This window comes from Salvelinus fontinalis, chromosome 18 (genome assembly GCF_029448725.1).
Source record: "Salvelinus fontinalis isolate EN_2023a chromosome 18, ASM2944872v1, whole genome shotgun sequence".
Classification (NCBI taxonomy): domain Eukaryota; kingdom Metazoa; phylum Chordata; class Actinopteri; order Salmoniformes; family Salmonidae; genus Salvelinus; species Salvelinus fontinalis.
The window spans coordinates 48,082,754-48,109,346 of NC_074682.1; the positions used below are offsets into that span (position 1 = coordinate 48,082,754).

Here is a 26,593-nt window from a genome sequence, read left to right on the forward strand (position 1 = left end):
GTAGCCCTACTCACTGTTATAAGTTGCTTTAGATAAACGTGTCTGCTCAGTGGCATATATTATATTTATATACTATTTATTGAACTCCACGACCTCACTATTCTCTTTACATTTGGAAATAGTCATACCTACCATAGCACATGGTAGTGTGTCTGACAGCAAAATGGTGAAATAGTATTACTGTTAAACAGGAAATATTACGTACAGTTGCACCAAACTTTTGTAACAAAACATTCTCTTTATTTATCCTACATAGCATACAATAATTTTTAAAGAGTTGCAGTTCAAATGGGAAATGAAGCATGTTCCACAAGCAAACCCTCATCACAACTACAGTTTGAATGAAAAAATAATAAAAAATACATTTTCATTAATATCACAATGGCAATGTTAACCTATAAACCATCATGTTCCAATCAGGTGCATCAGCATATTTCGTATTTGTGGTCATAATTATGTCATATTCACCAAATATAGGGTAACAATTTGTGGTGTGTGCATATAACACAAAATCTATTTGGAACTGAACCATAGGCCTAAATGCAAACCATACATTTAATAAACAGAAGTAGATGGGCTTACAGTATAAAAGGCCTGCATTTTATGTAGGGGTTTTGGTTGTAGATACCTTTAATTTTCACTCACGATAGCAACATGCTAAATATGCTTCAGTTCCTTCAGAAAGCATGCCTTCAGCCTTTTGATTGTCATTTACATTCATCAATTTCCAAGACACTAAACAAACATGACAAAGATTACACAAATACTTGGCAGAAGCATAAACACTTGAAGTAGATTGTTGAAATAGATGTTTTTGGAAAGCAATCCACAAACACTGATAGCTACACTTTCATGTTGCTCTCAATTCAAAGATTCATAATACACAATTTACAGATACAGTACGTAAGGCATTGGAAGGGGGATGGCAGCTTAATCCACTATTAAATCATGTTAGGATAAACCTATGCAAACTCAATTACTACTAAACAGCGTTGGCTATAACTAAATAAGCGTCTGTAATACGGAACTGAGGATATAAGTGGAAGCAAAACAATTACTGAACATCATGTCACCTAATCTCATACTAAGCGACTTAAATATAACAGTAAAGGGAATTGTCGTGACTTGACTTTAACATTAATCGGAAGACTTATTTATCTAATCTAATTTATCTAACTAACTATGTTTAATTGTTACCCGAGGTCTTTACCTATCACATCTATAAACAGTCAACTTATTAATCATAACCTCGTATCATATCATTCTGAACAGTCACAACCTCCTAGTCTGCAAAACCTGAGCCTAACTTATGAATGCATGACTTGTCACTGTGCAAAGTTTATGTAAAACAATGATCTCTAATGGCTCCTAAAAATCAAATCCCTCTCTTAACAAAAATACTTTCATAATTTTTCATATTACATGCACAACGCATAGGATGGACACGTCATATACGCAGTGGGTATACTTTCCAAGTTACAGTATTTCCTTTATAACAATTTTAATGACATCACAAAATAAAAAAGTGAACATTCCCCAAGTTATATGTTAGAAATATTGTTCCAGTATTTGATTTTTGAACGTGTTAGTTTCCTCTGGAAAAGTCTCTTTTAAAAAAAAGGCACATTCCTTTGGTAAATTTGGAGAGGGACCTGAATCTTGATTAACAACAGGTCATGAGTTGTTAACCCACCCTAGTTCTTTCCTTACCACTCACAGCGGGTGAGAGGGGGTCTGATTTAAGTTATTCATTGCAAACCTGATCTGACCTATTTGGATTCTTGTGGACAGTCATGACAGAATCAATGCTTTGAAACAAATAATTCAACTGATATGAAGCAATTAATCTGACATAGTCGATATTTTTGTAATTAGAAGTGCTAAATATACAGCACCAGTCGGTTGGAACCAAAAATCTAAAATTTGGACTCATCAGACCAAAGGACAGATTTCCACCCGTCAAATGTCGATTGCTCATGTTTCTTGGACCAAGCAAGTCTCTTCTTATTATTACTGTCCTTTAGTAGTGGTTTCTTTGCAGCAATTCAACCATGAAGGCCTGATTCACGCAGTCTCCTCTGAACACTTAATGTTGATTTGTGTCTGTTACTTGAACTCTGTGAATAATTTATTTGGGCTGCAATCTTAGGTGCAGTTAATTGCCCATTTCTGAGGCTGGTAACTCCAATGAACTTGTCCTCTGCAGCAGAGGTAACTCTGGGTCTTCCTTCCCTGTGGCGGTCCCCATGAGAGCCAGTGTCATCATAGTGCTTGATAGTTTTTGCGACTGCAAAGTTCTTGACATTTTTTGATTGACTGACTTTTATGTCTTAAAGTAATGATGGACTGTCATTTCTCTTTGCTCATTTCAGCTGTTCTTGCCAAAATATGGACTTGGTCTTTTACCAAATATGGCTATCTTCTGTCGACCACCCCTACCTTGTCACAACACAACGCTTTCGACACCTTGTAGAGTCCATTCCCCAACAAATTGAGGCTGTTCTGAGTCCAAAAGGGGGGATCCAACTCAGTATTAGGAAGGTGTTCCTAATGTTTGGTATACTCCGTTTATATTTACTCAAGAGATAAAGGATCTTACATTCTTATATTTGGTTTGTAATGTCAGTCAGTCAAAGATGAATTTACATTGAGAGAATGTACAAAAAAATAAAAAAATAAAATGTTCCTTTGACATAAAGGTCAACCATCAATACATGATTTGGTCCCTAATTGCACAAAATGGACTAAAAAACACATGTGTAAACCTTCAAATGTACCAACAAGGTTAGCGATTTAACACCAGGTTCATATGTGAATATTTCTTCTAATGCATCTAAAAGGCTAACTAAAGAGATTTGTTATGCGAAACCATCAACATCTAATACACAAAACAAAACAGTTCATTTTGACAGGCAATCATTTGAAATGTAGGCAATGTGGTCAATGTCTATGTAAAACGCACAGTTTTTTTTTTTACTAAATCAGGAATAACAATAAGGAAAGTGAAAAGAAAATACTGCGTTGGTGGAACCGTTTTCAGCTAAAGTCCCGGTTGGTGAGTATCATTGGGGCGACCAGGGTCCAGGTATAGAGGGTAAGGCACACCCAACTGGAGGAGATCTTCACCCAAACCGCCGGCCACTTGCTGGTCATGGCATTGTAGTCTGCATCAGGACTGTATGGGGAAAAAATAAGATTTGTATATATAGTCATATCTGAACAATTGTTACGATGTGAATCTGTAAGATAAATATCCATGGTAAAAGTATTGCGTTGCACTGTTGCTTTGTGGTCACTTTCATTTTAGAGAGATGGAGCTGTCTCCATTGAAATATAAAATGTTGAACTATAAAAGAACACAATGTGTAATTAATGTTATTTCCTCTTTAGTGTCAAAACATTGTGGTTCCTCCCTATTTTTGACGTACACAATGGGATTCCAAAAGAGGAGTTCAACTTCACCTCAAAATGTGCATGACCAAGCTTGACAACATGGCCGTGTCTGAAAATGTCACTAGCTGTCAAATCCTTGCTCCCTCTGTTCTTATTTTCTCAATTACCTTCAAAGCTCATTGGAGGAGGTTCTCAGAGTGAGGAACCTTAGATCCTCTCCAAGGTGTACCAAGAACAAATCCTCAAAGGGAATTAAGGAAACAAGGACGGAGGAAGCAAAGACTTGACAGCTAGTAACGTTTTCAGACACAGCACTTCACGACGTTGGTCATCTGTGTAGTTTGGCCATACTGACCTGTACCAGTTGGTGAGAGTCATCATGATGTAGAGCGAAGCCAGGAAGAGCATGAAGTGGAAGAAGAAATAGCTGTACTGGACCGTGTCCCTCTCGTTATCCTCCACCCGCCTGGGACCCTTGCTCCCCGTCCCTCCCTCCTCGTCCGGGGTGCCTGCTTTACTCTCCTCCAGGATCACTGTGTCGTTAGAGGCCATGGTTAACTTGTTCACCTGGCTGGTGTTGGACGAGCGGATGCTGCAAGGAAGTACACATTTATAGGCATTATAATAAGCACTATAATTTCATTAGCAATTATAACATAACATGTAAAGCATTTATAATGATGGGTTCTGACTTTAAAACTTGAAATATGAAATATCCTTATTCATGTTACTGAGGCAGAGAGGGGAATACAGAGAGCTAACATTCTGCCAGAACATGTTATTGTTAGATATTAGGTATCCTATGGAGAGGAGAAGGGCCATAGTCTGGTTTCAGTTGTTGGGTTGTAATTTGAAATACTTGCTACACCAGAAGTTAATGGTAATCTGTAGGAGGAATGTATATGGTGGGGGTGAATTAAGGTTGGATATGAGCCAGGAGCTTGGAATGTTACTGAGTAAATGAAAAGGCAATCACATGGTTGCGGTCACTGATAAGGGTGGATAGCTCTGGATTCGTGAGGAATGGGGGCCGAGGTCAGGTCAGGTCACATGAAGGAACAGTTTATTACCCATATCACTTAACTTCCTGCCTAGCAACAGAGATGTATTGGCTGTCTCACCATACGAGGAAGGTTTAAATACCAGTTCTTGAGTAAATGTGTTTTTGTCTGTTCAGCTGTCTGACCCATTGGGGGAATAAACTTGGTTTGAGCTTTCCTAGTTGTCTGCTTTACTCTATTTATTTAGAATCTAACAATAAGCATGGGTAAGCATTTATAAGTATTTCAAATTATTGTAATGCTTTAATAAAATATAACCAAAGTGGATTGCATTAGCGCTTTTCAGAGTGCTCAAACTGCAAACTGAAATTCTAATTATGTGAACGAGGGAGTCACCACATCCACTAATACTGTGAGGCACCAACAAATGTACATTACTTCTATTCCCCAAACCACAATGTGCTGTAGCTGTACCCAAGTCTGCCTTGCTGACCAATCACACCTGGAGTAGAGGATGCAGAGGATGAAGATGGCCAATCCCACAATGCTCTGGGCGTCCCACCACTGCAGATAGGGGGAGGAGAGGATGGGCTCTTCGGTGCCAATGATCACCACAGTCGTCTGGTTCTCGATCTCCAGTGGGGTCAGCGTGGGCACCAGTGTCTGCTGGAAGATGCTCAGCAGGCTGGGGTTACATGTACGGTCTAAAGAGGGCCCGGGGGGTGGTTGCCCCACAGGGAAAAAAATGTAAGACTGAGATTACATTTTTCTCCCTTTCATTTTTATATATATATTTTAATTAATTAGTTGTAAAGCCTAATCATATCATTAATCCATGGGAGGGGGTGGTGATTTTTCAGTTTGACTCGAGCGGAACAGGTGAATTTACAATTTGCTCGGGCAATGTAGAGTTTAAGCAAGTACGTGTTTGTAATTGAGAATTTATTTGATAGTACCCAGTAATTAGTCATATAGAGAAGCATTTAAACTATTGGTTAATTAAGTATGAATTAATAATGAACAATATATGAACAGGTAAAGGGTGCAGTTTGGGTAGCAGCTATAACAGTGTCTCTTACCAGGCTCGTTGGTCATGGCCGACCAGGTCAGATACATGGTGTACATAGTCATGAAGGAGGACTGGAGTAGACCGGATTGGGGCTGGAATTTCTAAAAATAATTCAACAAAACAACTGTGATTTACAAACGGATTCCAAAAACATGTTTTTTTTCTTCCATTTAAAAAAAAAAATTATGATCTATATCAGGGTTTCCCAAACTCGGTCCTGGGGCAAGTTTTGGTTTTTGCCCTTGCACCACACAGCGAATTCAAATAATCAATTCTTGATGATTATTTGAACAAGCTGTATAGTGCTAGGGACCCCTGGGAGGCCCCAGGACCGCGTTTGGGAAACTCTTCTCTATATTATTATCACTGCATTGTTGGGAAAGCGCTCTCGAGAAAAAAATTCACAGTACTGTTTTACACCTGTTGTATGCTGTGCATGGGGCAAATAAACGTTGAAACTTGAACATGATTACATTGTCTATTTATGGAAAAATCCCATTGATTAAGTCTTTGGTCCTATCACAGTTTACTTACTAATGGCACTGCCTACTCCAGACTAAATGTTTTTTAAATCATATGAGCAAAAAAAAATATTTCATTTTATTTGGAATGCTAAGCCAGACAAAATTAAACATGCCTACTTATATAATGAATATGAGTTTGGGGGGGGGGGCTAAAATTATTAAATATAAAAGCTTTAAACCTCTCACTAAAAGCTTCACTCATACAAAAAAAATAAAAAATAAAAATGAATGTATGTACTTGTAAGTCGCTCTGGATAAGAGCGTCTGCTAAATGACGTAAATGCAAATGCAATACGTTATACTGTACTTAAATGCAAAATGGTTCTCCAGTAGATTATTAAGAAATGTTCATCATTTGTTAGAAAATTGCCTTTTTGTCTTTATACAGATTACAATTATACAGATTAGAATACAAAAAGGAGTGGGAGGCCCCGGTGCACAACTGAGCAAGAGGACAACGACATTAGAGTGTCTCAACGACATTAGTCCTCAACTGGCAGCTTCATTAAATAGTACCCACAAAACACCAGTCTCAATGTCAACAGTGAAGAGGCGACTCTGGGATGCTGGCATTCTAGGCAGAGTTGCAAAGAAAAAGCCATATCTCAGACTGGCCAAAAAAAGAAAAGATTAAGATGGGCAAAAGAACACAGACACTGAACAGAGGAACTCTACCTAGAAGGCCAACATCCCGGAGTCGCCTCTTCACTGTTGACGTTGAGACTGGTGTTTTGCGGGTACTATTTAATGAAGCTGCCAATTGAGGACTTGTGAGGCGTCTGTTTCTCAAACTAGACACTAATGTACTTGTCCTCTTGCTAAGTTGTGCACCGGGGCCTTCCACTCCTCATTCTATTCTGGTTAGAGCCAGTTTGCGCTGTTCTGTGAAGGGAGTAGAACACAGCGTTGTACCAGACCTTCAGTTTCTTGGCAATTTCTCTCATGGAACAGCCTTCATTTTTCAGAACAAGAACAGACTGACGAGTTTCAGAAGAAAGTTATTTGTGTCTGGCCATTTTGAGCCTGTAATCGAACCCACAAATGCTGATGCTTCAGATACTCAACTAGTCTAAAGAAGGCCAGTTTTATTACTTCTTTAATCAGGACAACAGTTTTCAGCTGTGCTAACATAATTGCAAAAGGGTTTTCTAATGATCAATTAGCCTTTTAAAATGATAAACACAACATGCCATTGGAACACAGGAGTTGATGGTTGCTGATAATGGGCCTCTGTACACCTATGTAGATATTCCATAAAAAATCTGCCGTTTCCAGCTACAATAGTCATTTACAACATTAACAATGTCTACACTATATTTCTCATCAATTTGATGTTATTTTAATGGACAAAAAAAATAGCTTTTCTTTCAAAACCAAAGACATTTCTAAGTGACCACAAACATTTGAACAATAGTGTACATGTAAAATGTGTATGTAAATGTAGCAGAAAAGCTGTAAAAAACTAAAATATATTTGTCCTCCGAAGGGGGGGGGGGGGGTGGATATATATATGTATATATATATATATATATATATATAATAAATAAATAAAAAACATGATGAAAGTGACATCTGAGTAGGCATCAGGTTTCTCCAGGTAGGAACGGGAGGATGGATTAAAAATCTTTCAAGTAATAAATATACAAAAGTCACCAGCTGCCAACCACTGGTAGACATGCGTTATAATTAGGGCCAGAATTTGTTCTTAACCACAAGTCTTTTAAGATGTAATTCAATCCTTATCCTCGAGGCGTCACTGCAGGCAGTTTATCTCAGCAGTCACCAGATAATCAACACACAGATGGGTCACACTCATATGATTAAAGTTAAATATCAAAAGCATATCATAAACATTTAGCAGATCTAGGTTCAGCTTACGCTCCCCAAACGCTAACCTTAACCACTACAGGGACAAATGCTAAAAACTGACCCACAAATGAAATGATGAATATGAACGTTAAATGAGCGTTTAATGAACACCGATCGAGGGCTTACCTGTACTCTGGGCAGTATGGACACGACAGAGGCTACAGCACAGAGAATCATGTTGAAACTGATGAAGAATTTGTTGAGCAGACAGCCCTTTGACTGAGTGTAGAACAGGTACATCAGGACAACGGCGATAAAGGACATGATGTAGTTGAGTCCAGTTACAGCGAGCAAGGCTGGACAGAAGAGGATAGAGAGAATCAGATTCTAGTTGCATTGTTTTTATAAAGCGGGACAGATTCTGTCGTAGAGCATTATATAGTGTCAGCACTATTGACACCTGACCTTATGTTACAGTTCACCATGTATTTACCTGCTTGAGTTGATATCACATACTTTACTAAAAAGTACCAAGTGAATACTTGCTAAAACAGGACTTGAGTTTGAGTTTATTTACATTTTTACAGGGACAGTGCACATGAATCAACGTTTCAGTAAAAGTGTGGGTTTTTAGCAGCAGCTAATTTCCAACCGCAGTCCCTGGGCAGGTTATTCAAAACTAATACAATAACAATACAGACAAACAATGAGCAGTGAGCACATGCAGAGCAACGTAGGACAAGCAACACATAGCACGCAGACAGAGAAACATAGACCAAGCAACACGTAGCATGCAGACAGAGAAACATAGACCAAGCAACAAGTAGCATGCAGACAGAGAAACATATACCAAGCAACACGTAGCATACAGACAGAGAAACATATACAAAGCAACACGTAGCATGCAGACAGAGAAACATAGACCAAGCAACACGTTGCATGCAGACAGAGAAACATATACCAAGTAACACGTAGCATGCAGACAGAGAAACATAGACCAAGCAACACGTAGCATGCAGACAGAGAAACATAGACCAAGCAACACGTAGCATACAGACAGAGAAACATATACCAAGCAACACGTAGCATGCAGACAGAGAAACATAAGACAAGCAACAAGTAGCATGCTGACAGAGGAACATATACCAAGCAACACGTAGCATGCAGACCGAGAAACATATACCAAGCAACACGTAGCATACAGACAGAGAAACATATACAAAGCAACACGTAGCATGCAGACAGAGAAACATAGACCAAGCAACACGTTGCATGCAGACAGAGAAACATATACCAAGCAACACGTAGCATGCAGACAGAGAAACATAGACCAAGCAACACGTAGCATGCAGACAGAGAAACATAGACCAAGCAACACGTAGCATACAGACAGAGAAACATATACCAAGCAACACGTAGCATGCAGACAGAGAAACATAAGACAAGCAACAAGTAGCATGCTGACAGAGAAACATAGACCAAGCAACACGTAGCATGCAGACCGAGAAACATAAGACAAGCAACAAGTAGCATGCTGACAGAGAAACATATACCAAGCAACACGTAGCATGCAGACAGAGAAACATAAGACAAGCAACACGTTGCATGCAGACAGAGAAACATATACCAAGCAACACGTAGCATGCAGACAGAGAAACATAAGACAAGCAACAAGTAGCATGCTGACAGAGAAACATAGACCAAGCAACACGTAGCATGCAGACAGAGAAACATAGACCAAGCAACACGTAGCATGCAGACAGAGAAACAATTACCAAGCAACACGTAACACGCAGAGAAACATAGGACAAGCAACAAGTAGCATGCAGAGAGAGAAACATAGGACAAGCAACAAGTAACATGCAGACAGAGAAACATAGACCAAGCAACACATAGCATACAGACAGAGAAACATACCAAAGCAACACGTAGCATGCAGACAGAGAAACATATACCAAGCAACACGTAGCACGCAGACAGAGAAACATAGACCAAGCAACATGTAGCATGCAGACAGAGAAACATAAGACAAGCAACACGTAGCATGCAGACAGAGTAAGATAGACCAAGCAACACGTAGCATGCAGACAGAGAAACATAAAACAAGCAACAAGTAGCATGCAGACAAAGAAACATAGACCAAGCAACACGTAGCATGCAGACAGAGAAACATAGTCCAAGCAACACGTAGCATGCAGACAGAGAAACATATACCAAGCAACACGTAGCATGCAGACAGAGCAACGTAGGACAAGCAACACGTAGCATGCAGACAGAGAAACATAAGACAAGCAACACGTAGCATGCAGACAGAGAAACATAGACCAAGCAACACGTAGCATGCAGACAGAGAAACATAGACCAAGCAACACGTAGCATGCAGACAGAGAAACATAGACCGAGCAACACGTAGCACGCAGACAGAGAAACATATACCAAGCAACACATAGCATGCAGACAGAGAAACAGAAGACAAGCAACACGTAGCACGCACGCAGAGCAACATATGACAAGCAACACGTAGCACACAGACAGCGAAACATAGACCAAGCAACACGTAGCATGCAGACAGAGAAACATAGACCAAGCAACAAGTAGCACGCAGACAGATAAACATAGGACAAGCAACACTTAGCATGCAGACAGAGAAACATAGGACAAGCAACAAGCATGCAGACAGAGAAATAGCACAAAAAAGCAACAAGGAGAATGATGGAGTGCTGCATCAGATGACCTGGCCTCCACAATAACCCATCCTCAACCCAATTGAGATGGTTTGAGATGAGTTGGATCGCAGAGTGAAGGAAAAGCAGCCACCAAGTGCTCAGCATATGTGGGAACTTCTTCAAGACAGTTGGAAAAGCAAAGCTGTCATCAAGGCAAAGGGTGGCTACTTTGAAGAATCTAAAATATATTTTGATTTGTTTAACACTTTGTTGGTTACTAAATGATTCCATATGTGTTATTTCATAGTTTTGACATCTTCACTATTATTCCACAATGTAGAAAATAGTAAATAATTAAGAAAAACCCTTGAATGAGTAGGTGTGTCCAAACCTTTGACTGGTACTGTACATCACTGTATCATCTGCATACATTTGAACTTCAGACCCAGTACAGACAGAAGGCAAATCATTAATGTATAAAATTACAAGGAGGGGCGCCAGTATTAACTCTTGGGGCATGCCCACATCCTAGCTGAGAGTGGGCGACAGCTTATTGCTCACTCTGACACACTGAGTTCTGCCTTCAAGGTATGATTTCATCCATCTCAAGGCATTGGGGGAAAAGTAAAATTTAGACAGTTTTGTGAGGAGAACCCTATGGTTGACAGTATCAAAAGCTTTCCTTAGGTCTAGAAATACAGCCCCAACAACTTCAAATAAAACGTCACATCAGCATCTCTAATCAGCAAAATAATTTTGCCAATCATAAACACTTGTGTGTTGATGTTCTTTTATTCTGCCCTTTATTTTCTCCTTCATTGTATTATTTGACTGCTAACAGTGTTGCGATTGTAAGTGCATTTAAAATAAAGTTGGATTTGATTTGACTTCCTTAGTAGAGGGTCAGGCAGACTCACCAGCATACCAGCCCCTGGAGTTCCCGCTCTCCATGTTATCCACCCAGGACTCATTCCAGGAGTGGGCAAAATCCACCAGCAGGACCAGCTGGATCAGGATGAAGCAGAACGCCCCACAGATACCCACCACGAACCACACTGCACACACACAAAGAGACCATCATCGTACCACAAATATCCACAAGCACTGCTAAGTATAAAGTTACTAGTATATTACAATTACTAATTAAATTATTAATTGCGTGTATCAACAATGAATTGTCTTAATAATACAATAAATTGTAATATCAACAATTAAAAGTGTATCCCTCATGTTTATGCGAATTGTGCATGGTAATAATAGACAAATATTATGACAAATTTTTTATTGAAATTGGGTCAATCTTACGGTGAGTGAAAGGCCCCTCAGGGATATAAAAGGCACCGACTGTCACTGCAACCATGGTGGCAATCTTAAAGAACCAAAACCTGCATGGGGGAAGGAAGTCATTCGTCAACTGAATCCCTTTTGATAATGTTTTGATAGACTTCATGAATCATTATAAAAAGTATGGAAAATAACTATGAAATAAAAATAATAATAGTATGATCTTTCAATAATGCCACTCTTGATGTGGTGTACAGATAAAATACAAAATAATATATATTGACAGTATCAGCATTTTTCAAAACGCACATATTACATGGTTATTTTGTTGCATGGGTATACCTAGTAAATATACATGAATAGGCTCATGATGTACATGTCTGACAACCTGTTATTGCTTTGTCATTATGCGGTATTGTGTGTAGATTGATGAGGGGGAAAAATATTTAATACATTTTAGAACAAGGCTATAACTAGAGATGCACCAATATTATTTTGGGCCGATACCGATATCCAATATTATTTTGGGCCGATACCGATATCCAATATTATTTTGGGCCGATACCAATATCCAATATTATTTTGGGCCGATACCGATATGCAATATTATTTTGGGCCGATACCGATATCCAATATTATTTTGGGCCGATACCGATATCCAATATTATTTTGGCCCGATACCGATATCCAATATTTTCCTTGCCGAAAAAACAATATCGTTACCGATAACCGATATTTACAATTTTAGCGTCCTTTTAAGCATTCTTAAGGCACTGCATCTCAGTGCAAGAGGCGTCACAACAGTTCCTGGTTCGAATCCAGGCTGTATCACATCCGGTCGTGATTGGGAGTCCCATAGGGCAGTGCACAATTGGCCAGCATCGTCCGAGTTTGGCCAGGGTAGGCCGTCATTGTAAATAAGAAATTGTTCTTAACTGACTTGCCTAGTTAAATAAAAGGTTACACACACACACACACACACACACACACACACACACACACACACACACACACACACACACACACACACACACACACACACACACACACTGACCCAAAAGTTTGTTGGCATTTACATATGTCCCTATTACTAGTAAAACATAATCAAAACCTAGTTCTTTCACTTACTTGCTGTGCTGTTTCGTTGTTCATTTGTTCAGTCGTTTCTTTCTCAAACAGGATTTTATCATATATATCAAGCAGTGAAGTTTCAGCTGTCAGTGCGCACCGAGGAAGAAAGGCCACGGAGAATCACTGTGTCCATTTCTATCTTGTCCAGCCATGTCTGTAACATTTCACATAAACCCTGTTTCTTGTCTGCATCGAAGTAGCGGTCCTTGTACCAAGCATTGAGCACGGTGGCGACACAGTAAAGAGGCTCAGAGGTAATGCCACCGAATCGCTTGTTCAAAGCCTCGAGTACTTATGTAAGTTTCAACCAGACGGTCTGTGTGGGCAGTCTTGTTGAGCAGGCGTTTCAATGCATGACAGAGGGTATCACATCTGCTGCAGACACAGTTGATGAGCTTGTTTCTCCAGTCAGTTGTTCGAATGGAGCTAGGAGTGTTCATGTTTCCAAGTTTCAAACATGTTCTCAAATGCCACTGAAATGGCAGCAGCGGTATGAGAACCAGCACATTCTTGAGCATGCAATACGGCTTTCCTCAGTACCAAATCCTCGTCGACCCACTGTGCTGTCAGACTCAGCATGCTCACGGGGCTGACATCGCTGGTTCAAATGTCAGTCGTGAAGCTAATAGCAGTGACGCCCATAGCAAGTAGCTCATTGATGTGAGTGTCAACAATACTGTGTAACTCCGATAGGGCAACATCTGAAAAATAGTGAGTAACGGGACTCGACCAGTCGGTGAAAGCCAACATCATCCACGACAGAGGACGGTTGATTGTCAAGGGCAATGAATTATATTTTCTTGCCGTTAATGGGTTTCGCCTTTGAGTTGTCTCGCTGAAATGTTCTTACTCATTCAAATGACTGCTTGACTTGAACCTGTTTAGTTATTGGAAGTGTGCGCTTAGTATTTTTCTGCTTTTGTTCTGTGTAGCGCTGTATTTTTCATGGCGTCATTACGTCATCTACCTATGTTATATAGGTATGCACGTCAGCTTTGACATCGGTTTTGCATATCGGCGTTAATAAACTAGACATCGGGCTGATGCAGATGTTGTCATTTTTTGCTAATATCGTCCGATTCCGAAATTCTCACCAATATATCGTGCATCCCTAGCTATAACGTAACAAAATGTGAAAAAAGGGAAGGGGTCTGAATACTTTCCAAATGCACTGTATATGAAAAGGCTTGTGATGTATTGCTGTTACTAAAAAGTGCAGTTATTCTCCTCTGTTTCAGAGAGGCACGGTGGCCTAAAGCACGTTAGCTCAGTGACCTGTTGTGTAAGAGATTATTTTATTAATATTGCCAATGGTTGTTGTGACAGTGCCTGTAGCAGTGTGATAGTCATACTGTATGACAGAAAATAGTACAAACAAGGGTGTCTTACCAGTACCTCATTATGACATTAGTTAAGTTACAAGCAGTGTACATGTTATTTTCAGTTAATAATAATAATAAAGGTTATTCGCCTTAATACTGACTTTTAAGTCAAAGTTGGCGTAGTAATAAATATGATTACATCTAGGCCTTTACTTTTTTATTTTTTCATGTCTTTTTTTTAGGGGGTGCATCATGTGATGGGTGGTTACCCGTTGTGGATGGCAGAGCGTGGGTCTCGGCTGTTCTTGACGTTGATCATAATCAGAGCGAACACCAGGAAACACATGCTCATGCCGAAGCACACCCGGTACACGGCTTTATAGCCCACAAAGATCTCACAGTTCATGTTGGCATGGATTCCTGGGATAGAAGAGCCTGCTCCGTCTTCACAGAACCCAGGAATCTACAGGCACAGATAGACATTCTCACAAACCATTCAGGCCAGTCTAATCTACTGTACAGAGTAGACAGCATTACTATAGTCTAGCTGTGCGATTCTGTATTCAATAACACTACATTTTCACTTTGGTCAACAACAAGTTGGCTACTATCATGAGAGACTGCTGTGGTTCCTGAGTTAATTAAGAAATTAAAACATCCCGTCATGCTTAGGGTCATGTATAAAAAATGCTGGGCAGCCCATTATTTTGGCTACCATCACTAGAAGAAGAGATATCAGTGGCTTTGAAAGAGGGAGCATAGGGTGTTTAAAGGGTTTGTGTGTCTCAGTCACCAGATCTCAACCCAATTGAACACTTATGGGAGATACTGAAGAGGCGCCTGAGACAGCGTTTTCCACCACCATCAGCAAAACACCAAATTATGTAATTTCTTGTGGAAGAATGGCGTCGCATCCCTCCAACAGAGTTCCAGACACTTGTAGAATCTATGCCAAGGTGCACTGAAGCTGTTCTGGTGGCTCAACGCCCTTAAAACACTATGTTGGTGTTTCCGTTATTTTGTCAGTTACCTGTATATGTCAATGTTTAAATTTAGAATGACAGTATACACAGAGTTGCAATGTTAATGCAGCCTCAATATGCAGTAAGTTGTATCTCTGTAGGCCCCTACTGTTCTATATTTTGTGTGACTTAACTCTTCCCACTGATATCCTCCCCAGGTATTCAAGCATTATTAAAGCAACCATTCACCATGTACACAAACATCTACTATGACACATCATGGCTCATCATCTCATGCACACACACACTGGGTGTTTCTCAATATGCTCCATCTGTGCTACTACTGTTAGCTAGCTAGCCACATATAATTGACATCTACCTTGCATAACATTAGTTTGTAATTTTTGCCTGTTAAACTATCTGGTTAGATAGATTATTACGATTCACATATAGCTAGCTGATAGTTATGAAGTAAATGTTAGCTTTGTGTATGTCTTGTTTCGTCTCTATTGTCATTGTCCTGGCTAGAAGATGGTTCAGTGAATGGGGAGGTGCAGTGTGTGTGAGGTAATACCTTAGGGGGAGTGTGAGTGCTTCTCAAATGTAATGTATTATGCGTTCTCCACACTCACCCTCACAAGAACGGACTCAAGAGAATGTCCTCGGAGCATGAGAGTGTGGAGTATTTATTTATTTGTTTCACCTTTATTTAACCAGGTAAGCTGGTTGAGAACAAGTTCTCATTTACAACTGCGACCTGGCCAAGATAAAGCAAAGCAGTGCGTAAGAAACAACACAGAGTTACACATGGAATAAACAAGCGTACAGTCAATAATACAATAGAAAAAAAGAAAGTCTATATACAGTGTGTGCAAATGGCGTGAGGAGGTAAGGCGATAAATAGGCCATAGTAGCGAAGTAATTACAATTTAGCAGATTAACACTGGAATGATTGATGAGCAGATGATGATGTGCAAGTAGTGATACTGGTGTGCAAAAGAGCAGAAAAGTAAATAAAAACAATATGGGGATGAGGTAGGTAGATTGGGTGGGCTATTTACAGATGGACTATGTACAGCTGCAGCGATCGTTTAGCTGCTCAGATAGCTGATGTTTAAAGTTAGTGAGGGAAATGTAAGTTTCCTTGATTATTTGTGTGAGATTGAGGGCATCTATCTTAGATTGTAGGACTGCTGGGGTGTTAAGCATATCCCAGTTTAGGTTACCTAACAGAACGAACTCTGAAGATCGATGGGGGACAATCAATTCACATATGGTGTCCAGGGCACAGCTGGGAGCTGAGGGGGGGTCTATAACAGGCGGCAACAGTGAGAGACGTATTTCTGGAGAGATTCATTTTTTAAATTAGAAGCTCGAACTGTTTGGGCGTAGACCTGGAGAGTATGACAGAACTTTGCAAGCTATCTCTGCAGGAGATTGTAACTCCTCCCCCTTTGGCAGTTCTATCTTGATGGAAAATGTTGTAGTTGGGTATGGAAATCTCAGAATTTTTGGTGGACTTCCTAAGCCAGGATTCAGACACGGCAAGGACATCAGGGTTGGCGGAGTGTGCTAAAGCAGTGAGTAAAACAAACTTAGGGAGGAGGCTTCTGATGTTAACATGCATGAAACCAAGGATTTTTCAATTACAAAGTATGGTAGTATGTATATTGAAAAAACACATTGATTGGCACGCCTCGTACCTTTTTTAGCTGCTCGTCCACTCCCGGTGACAGCATGATGCAGGCTATAATGGTCCCTAGCAACAGGATGAAGGCGTAGATGACTCGCGTCACCGTGGAGTTCTTGCTCTGGGGACAGCATCTGCACAGCAAGCATGTCGCACTGCTACATAGACATGGCACCTAGAGGGAAAGATAGGGGAAAAATTGCCAACGTTCCCAAAACATATTAGGCCAGTTAGGGACAAGCCAGTCGATGCAGACTAACCTTAGTATTGGCACTTGCAGCAATGTGGTAGTAGACAGGAACCAAATTCAAACGCAATCAAAACAACCCAATCAATAATTTTTTTTTGTTTTCTTTTGGGATTTATTTCAAATTGCCCTGGGTGCTAGTCTGAGAAATGTGCTTTATCTTCTCTGAGAGGTCTAAAATCTGAGGACAAACTTGTCAACTCCCTCAAATCCCTTGTCAACTCCCTCAAATGCTAATATATATATATATATTATTTTTTATTTTTTTTAAATTGGCGGTGTTGGTTGTGTGGTGGTTGTGGTAGATGTGGTGTTGGTTTTATGGGTAGTATAGCATATTGGCCTTGGCCAACACTTATTACCTGGGCCTGAGACAAAGAACGACGGTATAACTTATCACTGAGCTGTGCCCAAAAGAGGACCAACGCTCTTTTGTCCTCTTGTTGTTACAATATGATATTTTGCTCGAGGCCCTAGGCTATATGACAAAAACACTTTATGAGATGACTATTGCTCCACATACAGTTGAAGTCAGACGTTTACATACACTTAGGTTGGAGTCATTGAAACTCGTTTTTCAACCACGCCACACATTTCTTGTTAACAAACTATAGTTTTGGCAAGTCGGTTAGGACATCTACTTTGTGCATGACACAAGTAATTTATCCAACAATTGTTTACAGACAGATTATGTCACTTATAATTCACTGTATCACAATTCCAGTGGGTCAGAAGTTTACATACACTAAGTTGACTGTGCCTGTGGATGTATTTCAAGGCCTACCTTCAAACTCAGTTTCAGATATGACAGGTGCCTGCGCCTCCTGGTGATTCTGACCTGTTGCTTAGGCGACATCCTCCTGATCAGTGGTGTAAACTACTTAAGTAATTTTTTTGGTATCTGTACTTGACTTTACAATTCATATTTTTGACAACTTTTACTCCACTACATTCCTAAAGAAAATAATGTACTTTTTACTCCATACATTTTCTCTGACGCCCAAAAGTACATTTTGAATGTTGAGTAGGACAGGAAAATAGCCCAATTTAGCACTTATCAAGAGAACGTCCCTGGTCTATGGGGGGGGTGATATGTGCCAGAATTAAGCCTACGCAACCATACTCCCATGTGGCTGTCGCCTACCATTGAATGTCTGTCTGACAGTGTTAATGAAAGTCATAAGTTGCATAGTTTATATGAATTAAATATCAACCATAAATGTTAGAAACTTATCGTTTTTCCCGTGCAAGCCGACATTCCGAAGTAGCCACCTTGAGCTATAATGTAGCCTACGGCTTGTGTATTTCCTGTTATCGCAAATGGTCTAGATTATGTCATAAATAGATTATGTCAAATCTATAGGTAAACTGTCTTTCCCTCAATACCTCATGGTATGGTATATAATCTTATCTCGTTGTATACAGATCTAAATGTTATTAGCCAATCACAGACTGTGTTGTTACCAGTTCCAAGTAGCCTACATCAGACAACCAGAGTTGTGTCCGTGGCTTTCAGTCGAATAGAGGAGTTCATAGGCTTTTCCAGAGGGTCCGTGCTATTTGGAATCCTTGGAATGTCCCTACCTCAATCAAGAATAAATGTAAAATGGTTAAGTTTAGTGTTAGTTAAGGGTTATAGTTTAGAGTTCAGGGTAGGGACGTCCCAAGGAAATCTAAAATATTGCCAGATTGGTTTTCACAGCTGTTTCACAAGGTGTTCATTATTTTAAATGGTAAAGAATCCCTTGATGGTATTTGTTAGTTCAAAAGGATTCATTGTTGTATCCTAGGACATATAATAGATATATATTATACCACAAGGGAGTACTTATGAGCTATGATTTTTAAAATATCATAATATAGGACTACTGAAATAACATTATTTCAGTGTAGATAAGGGAAGGGCTGTTTAAAATGAAAATATGACAGCCAGACAAGCCAGTGTATGAATCAAATGAATTAGCATATACATGTAGTGGAAATTAACTGACTTTGTGATCTATAAGGAAAGTAACATTAATGTGTGGGGGGGCATCGAAATTATATAATTGTTTACCTCCCGATGCCTGTTTATTCATAAAAAGCATAAGATGGTAAATAACAATAATCACAATGGTTAGCCTATGCAAATTAATGGGAAAAAACAAAAGCTTATTAAAAGTGGCTGTTCCACTGGATGTCATAAGGTGAATGCACCAATTTGTAAGTCGCTCTGGATAAGAGCGTCTGCTAAATGACTTAAATGTAAATGTAAATGTAAAAGGACTCCTTTTATCCTAATTGGTAACAAATATAACATGAGGAAAAGTCAGGATCCTAGTCAGGCTATTGTTTGTCAAATCCAGATTAAATATAGGTCTTAATGTGTATCAAATCTGTAGGCGACAGTGGGCTAAATGAATGATAAACAGCTGAAATGTTCAGGCTTCATCATGATGTTATCAAAACAGGCTGGGGTGTTTTCAGTTCCGTTTAGGCTAAGGTTATGCTTAAGAACACAACTGCACTGAAATGAATAGCCTGATTCAATGCGATTCTCCTGAATTAAAAAAGTGTTTATCTGTTAAGCTGTTTGGTCTATGTATAGACCCATACCGATTATATATTTTTGGTCTTTCGCGGTAGGCTTAGCCTACCACTAATATGCTAAATTGCAAGCATTTAATCAACCACATATTCCTGTGATGTTGAGGCTGAGCAAGACCTTCAATAGACTAGTAGACTATGCGGAAGAAATCGTGGAGTTAATCATTGTTATAGCCTAGATAACTTTACATAATCTGGACCGTTGTTTTCTTCTAAGGCTAAGCAAATGTAACCGATGTGAAATGGCTAGCTAGTTAGCGGGATGCGCGCTAATAGAGTTCCAATCTGTGACATCACTCGCTCTGAGACCTTGAAGTAGTTGTTCCCCTTGCTCTACAAGGACTGCGGATTTTGTGGAGCGATGGGTAACGATGTTTCGTGGGAGGCAGTTGTTGATGTGCGCAGAGGGTCCCTGGTTTGAGGTGAGGGGAGGGACAGAAGCTATACTGTTACATTGATGCTGTTGACCCGGATCACTGGTTGCTGCGGAAAAGGAGGTCAAAAGGGGGGTGAGTGTAACCGATGTGAAATGGCTAGCTAGTTAGCAGGGTGCGCGCTAATAGCGTTTCAATCGCTCTGAGACCTTGAAGCAGTTGTTACCCTTGCTCTGCCACGGCCGCAGCTTTTGTGGAGCGATGGGTAACAATGCTTCGTGGGAGGCAGTTGTTGATGTGTGCAGAGGGTCCCTGGTTCGAGCCCAGGTAGGGGCGAGGAGAGGGACGGAAGCTATACTGTTACACAAACAAGGGGTAGCATATGCTTTTTGACCATTTCTATAACAAGGGTTAGGCCTATATCCTCACATACCCCCTCAATTCAACCCTGGTTTTAACCATAAGACATCTCCACATAAATGTATAGCCTAAGCATTTCATGATGACAGTGATTATGTCTGTTAAACTGGGAACTCCGGAGAAAAACGAGGTCAAATCATGACATCAGTGATTTTCAGGTCAGAGAAAGAAAGAAGCCCGAGTTTCTGAATTTGAATTGCGAGTTGGATGACCGTTCAAAACTATTTTTATCCCAGTTGTCTTGAACGCACTGAAGTCGGAAGTCAGAGATTGCAGAGTTCCGAGTTGTTTTGAATGTGCCACTAGAGACCTAGGCTACCTCCAACAAAGAAGCCCTAGTGTCTGTATTGATGCGAGAAATAAGAATATTTATACAGTAATGGTGGCTGGCTGCAATATCAACTAGCCTAAAAAAAAAAATGTATTGAGGTGATATGCCTATTTTAGCTAAATCGACAAATTAAATTGGTTAGATTACTCTAGCAATGAAAAATATTTTTTACAAAATAATTTACATGTAGACGTTTGTAAGGTGTTCATGGTGAGATCTTTAATGATAAACTAGACAGACAAACACATGACGTGTAACACAAGTAGAGGCGTCGCGTGACGTGAACGTGTCGGCAATTTGACGCCTTACATGGAACCCAAACCGGCTGCGCGCGTGCGCCATTGTGCAAAAATGTATTTTGTCCCCCTACACCAAACGCGATCACGACACGCAGGTTAAAATATCAAAACAAACTCTGAACCAATTACATTAATTTGGGGTCAGGTCAAAAAGCATGAAATATTTATGGCAATTTAGCTAGTTAGCTTGCACTTGCTAGCTAATTTGTCCTATTTAGCTAGCTTGCTGTTGCTAGCTAATTTGTCCTGGGATATAAACATTAGGTTGTTATTTTACCTGAAATGCACAAGGTCCTCTACTCCGACAATTAATCCACACATAAAACGGTCAACCAAATCGTTTCTAGTCATCTCTCCTCCTTCCAGGCCTTTTCATCTTTGAATTTATATGGTGATTGGCATCTAAACTTTCATAGTATTACCACGACAACCGGCAACACAATTCATCTTTCAATCACCCACGTGGGTACCTGCTTCTATTAACCAATGGGGAGATGGGAGAGGCAGGACTTGCAGCGTATCTGCGTCAGAAATAGGAATTACTTCTATTTTAGCCCTTGGCAACGCAGACGCTCACGAATAGTGTGGGTGCAATAATTGAATAACAGATTCTTACATTTATTTTGCAAATTCCGCGCACGTGATGTGAGCGGTGTAGTCAGGGTATTAAAAAAATACTTGTCTCCATTGACAGTCCATGTTAATTCATGGCGGTATTTTACAGCACAAGGAAGACGTTAGGTGGCTTGGTGAGAGCCATCAGTAGCTTCACGATACCGGTCATCCTACTGCCTCTGATCTGGCGGACTCACTAAACAAACATTATTTGTTTGTGAATTATGTCTGAGTGTGCCGTCTGGTTTGCTTATTAATAAAGAATTTGAAATGACTTTTACTTTTGATACTTAAATATATTTAAAACCAAATAATGTTTTACTTTTACTCAAGTAACGTTAGTATTTTACTGGGCGACGTTCAATTTTTCCTGTTAAAAGTATTTTGACGTTTACTCAAGTATGATAATTGGTACTTTTTCCACCACTAATCCTGACAACCTTGTATGAGCTCACCTCAGCTGCACTTGCCTGGGATACTCAGCCATTCTTTCATACATGTCAACCTGGTTCTTGTTCACAAATATGGTCGTGATGATATACGAGAAGCACCTTACCCAGCTTGCGACAGAAAAGGCGCCAAAGACAGCTCCCATAATGTTCTGATTTCGGCACAATATTGCACTCAATCTCTTTAGTGGTTTTCTTCCTGGAACGGTACACGTTACTTTCCTGTCCTTCCAGGTTGGACTCTCAGTGTAGATACAATTTGAGTACCAACTTTTGACAATACTAAATATTTTAACTAAATTATTTTGTTGTAGTGCTGTACAAGCGATTGCTAGCCTACGTCCTCAACTCTGCGCAATCTTCTGTGATTTCCTTCCGTTGAACGTTGTTTCCCAATGCGTCACACAGGATGATGTCATTACTTTCAAATAAGTAGAGTCGATACAATGTTGCTGCTACGGTCCAATCGTTTTCATCTCTTAATGCTGTCATTGGTCTAAAATCAAATGTTTGAATTCCAACCTCAACATACAGTATAAACTACAGTTTACAGTTTATTTGGTAAACTACACACATACAAATCTGTCATAAATAAAACAAAAACATTATGAACATATTCCTTTGAGTAAAAGTCAGATTCAATTTACATTTTGATAAAAAATAAAACTTGGCATTCAACTTCTCATGAAAAAAACAAAAACAATATATACATATTATGTTGTCATCTTCAGGAAACAAGTTATATAGGTGAACACAGAATGTACCTTGGTAACACTATATTTGAACTGTACGTCATAACAGTGTCATATTATGGTCATAAACATGACATAACAAATGTCAAAAGATGTAAAGGCATCTTATGTCACTGAATGTCAAGTGACAAGTCAGTGTCATTTTTCATGTATTGTAAACAGTTAAAGGTGTAATGACATGTTCCACATGCATGTGTAACATGCATGTAATGACATGCTGTTGAATCTGCAGACGTGTTGCTGTGCGTTTTGTTGCTGTGCGTTTTGCTGCCAACTTTACTTTACTTTGCTAGCTGACAACTTTACGTTTTTTGTTTTGTTTTTGTTTTTAATTACCGTTTATATTTTTAGTTTTTCCATCGCAACTTTTTTCCCTCATTCAACTTTTTCACTCCGGACACTTTATCTGGACATGGTTCGTCAACACCTTCAACAGCCGAAGCTAAGTAGTAACATTAACATGATGTCTTCTAATTGCAGTCGCTGTACTCATAATATACAGGAGAACGATCGCCTGCAAGCCCAGCTTCAGACGCAATCGTTAGGCAAGGGTAATTTCAGTGTAGGAAAGGAAGAAACAGCGTCTGTGCCACCAGTAAGTACAGATAGTAACGTTAGTATAAATCCCCCCGCACAGTCCCCACAGCCGGACAACTTTCTCATGGCTTCTGGAGGGAAATGCTGTTGGAATGCTCAACCGGTGTCGCTCATTCAGCCGACAGAAACTTTCAACTGGTTTTCCCCATTATGTAGCGAGTCGGAGTCTGAGTCTGAGTCTTCTCTTGTCTCTACTCCTCCCGTTACGGGGTCTGAGACGCCGAAGGCTCCCACCATTAGCTCTGACAAATTGAAAACCCTAGTCATTGGCGACTCCATTACCCGCAGTATTAGACTTAAAACGAATCACCCAGCGATCATACACTGTTTACCAGGGGGCAGGGCTACCGACGTTAAGGCTAATCTAAAAATGGTGCTGGCTAAAGCTAAATCTGGCGAGTGTAGAGAGTATAGAGATATTGTTATCCACGTCGGCACCAACGATGTTAGGATGAAACAGTCAGAGGTCACCAAGTGCAACATAGCTTCAGCGTGTAAATCAGCTAGAAAGATGTGTCGGCATCGAGTAATTGTCTCTGGCCCCCTCCCAGTTAGGGGGAGTGACGAGCTCTACAGCAGAGTCTCAGCACTCAATCGCTGGTTGAAAACTGTTTTCTGCCCCTCCCAAAAGATATAATTTGTAGATAATTGGCCCTCTTTCTGGGACTCACCCACAAACAGGACCAAGCCTGACCTGCTGAGGAGTGACGGACTCCATCCTAGCTGGAGGGGTGCTCTCATCTTATCTACCAACATAGATAGGGCTCTAACTCCTCTAGCCCCACAATGAAATAGGGTGCAGGCCAGGCAGCAGGCTGTTAGCCAACCTGCCAGCTTAGTGGAGTCTGCCAATAGCACAGTCAGTGTAGTCAGCTCAGCCATACCCATTGAGACTGTGTCTGTGCCTCGACCTAGGTTGGGCAAAACTAAACATGGCGGTGTTCGCCTTAGCAATCTTATTAGGATAAAGACCTCCTCCATTCCTGCCATTATTGAAAGAGATCGTGATACCTCACATCTCAAAATAGGGTTACTTAATGTTAGATCCCTCACTTCAAAGGCAGTCATAGTCAATGAACTAATCACTGATCATAATCTTGATGTGATTGGCCTGACTGAAACATGGCTTAAGCCTGATGAATTTACTGTGTTAAATGAGGCCTCACCTCCTGGTTACACTAGTGACCATATCCCCCGTGCATCCCGCAAAGGCGGAGGTGTTGCTAACATTTACGATAGCAAATTTCAATTTACAAAAAAAAAAATGGCGTTTTCGTCTTTTGAGCTTCTAGTCATGAAATCTATGCAGCCTACTCAATCACTTTTTATAGCTACTGTTTACAGGCCTCCTGGGCCATATACAGCGTTCCTCTCTGAGTTTCCTGAATTCCTATCAGACCTTGTAGTCATAGCAGATCATATTCTAATGTTTGGTGATTTTAATATTCACATGGAGAAGTCCACAGACCCACTCCAAAAGTCTTTCGGAGCCATCATCGACTCAGTGGGTTTTGTCCAACATGTCTCTGGACCTACTCACTGCCACAGTCATAATCTGGACCTAGTTTTGTCCCATGGAATAAATGTTGTAGATCTTAATGTTTTTCCACATAATCCTGGACTATCGGACCACCATTTTATTACGTTTGCAATCGCAACAAATAATCTGCTCAGACCCCAACCAAGGAGCATCAAAAGTTGTGCTATAAATTCTCAGACAACACAAAAATTCCTTGATGTCCTTCCAGACTCCTTCTGCCTACCCAAGGACGTCAGAGGACAAAAATCAGTTAACCACTTAACTGAGGAACTCAATTTAACCTTGCGCAATACCCTAGATGCAGTTGCACCCCTAAAAACGAAAAACATTTGTCATAAGAAACTAGCTCCCTGGTATACAGAAAATACCCGAGCTTTGAAGCAAGCTTCCAGGAAATTGGAACGGAAATGGCGCCACACCAAACTGGAAGTCTTCCGACTAGCTTGGAAAGACAGTACCGTGCAGTACCGAAGAGCCCTCACTGCTGCTCGAGCATCCTACTTTTCCAACTTAATCGAGGAAAATAAGAACAATCCAACATTTCTTTTTGATACTGTTGCAAAGCTAACTAAAAAGCAGCATTCCCCAAGAGAGGATGGCTTTCACTTCAGCAGTAATAAATTCATGAACTTCTTTGAGGAAAAGATCATGACCATTAGAAAGCAAATTACGGACTCCTCTTTGAATCTGCGTATTCCTCCAGGGCTTAGCTGTCCTGGATCTGCACAGCTCTGCGAGGGCCTGGGATCGGGAGAGACACTTAAGTGTTTTAGTACTATATCTCTTGACACAATGATGAAAATAATCATGGCCTCTAAACCTTCAAGCTGCATACTGGATCCTATTCCTACTAAACTGCTGAAGGAGCTGCTTCCTGTGCTTGGCCCTCCTATGTTGAACATAATAAACAGCTCTCTATCCACCGGATGTGTACCAAACTCACTAAAAGTAGCAGTGATAAAGCCTCTCTTGAAAAAGCCAAACCTTGACCCGGAAAATATAAAAAACTATCGGCCTATATCGAATCTTCCATTCCTCTCAATTTTTTTTGAAAAAGCTGTTGCGCAGCAACTCACTGCCTTTCTGAAGACAAACAATGTATACGAAATGCTTCAGTCTGGTTTTAGACCCCATCTTAGCACTGAGACTGCACTTGTGAAGGTGGTAAATGACCTTTTAATGGCGTCAGACCGAGGCTCTGCATCTGTCCTCGTGCTACTAGACCTTAGTGCTGCCTTTGACACCATCGATCACCACATTCTTTTGGAGAGACTGGAAACCCAAATTGGTCTACACGGACAAGTTCTGGCCTGGTTTAGATCTTACCTGTCGGAAAGATATCAGTTTGTCTCTGTGAATGGTCTGTCCTCTGACAAATCAACTGTACATTTCGGTGTTCCTCAAGGTTCCGTTTTAGGACCACTATTGTTTTCACTATATATTTTACCTCTTGGGGATGTTATTCGAAAACATAATGTTAACTTTCACTGCTATGCGGGTGACACACAGCTGTACATTTCAATGAAACATGG

At 40.3% G+C, this 26,593-nt stretch overlaps 1 protein-coding gene across 1 annotated transcript; it reads right to left on the bottom strand.

Annotated features, from left to right (window-relative positions):
- Positions 1–243: 243 nt before the first annotated feature.
- On the bottom strand, positions 244–25,108 carry LOC129815674 (serine incorporator 1-like). Its single transcript, XM_055869676.1, has 10 exons — positions 22,280–25,108; positions 16,865–17,026; positions 14,469–14,662; positions 11,768–11,847; positions 11,380–11,517; positions 7,983–8,152; positions 5,474–5,564; positions 4,897–5,098; positions 3,749–3,985; positions 244–3,175 (listed from the first exon to the last, which is right to left on the bottom strand). The coding sequence occupies exons 1-10, from the start codon at positions 22,316–22,318 to the stop codon at positions 3,037–3,039; spliced, it is 1,452 nt and encodes a 483-aa protein (XP_055725651.1). The 5' UTR covers positions 22,319–25,108; the 3' UTR covers positions 244–3,036.
- Between the last annotated feature and the right edge of the window lie 1,485 nt (positions 25,109–26,593).

Coding starts and splice junctions, on each gene's coding strand:
- LOC129815674 (XM_055869676.1), bottom strand. CDS start 22,318: ATGGGAGCTGTCTTTGGCGCCTTTTCTGTCGCAAGCTGG. Junction 17,027..22,279: donor CCTTTTCTGTCGCAAGCTGG/GTAAGGTGCTTC, acceptor CTTTCCCTCTAG/GTGCCATGTCTATGTAGCAG. Junction 11,518..11,767: donor TGAGGGGCCTTTCACTCACC/GTAAGATTGACC, acceptor GTGTGTGTGCAG/TGTGGTTCGTGGTGGGTATC.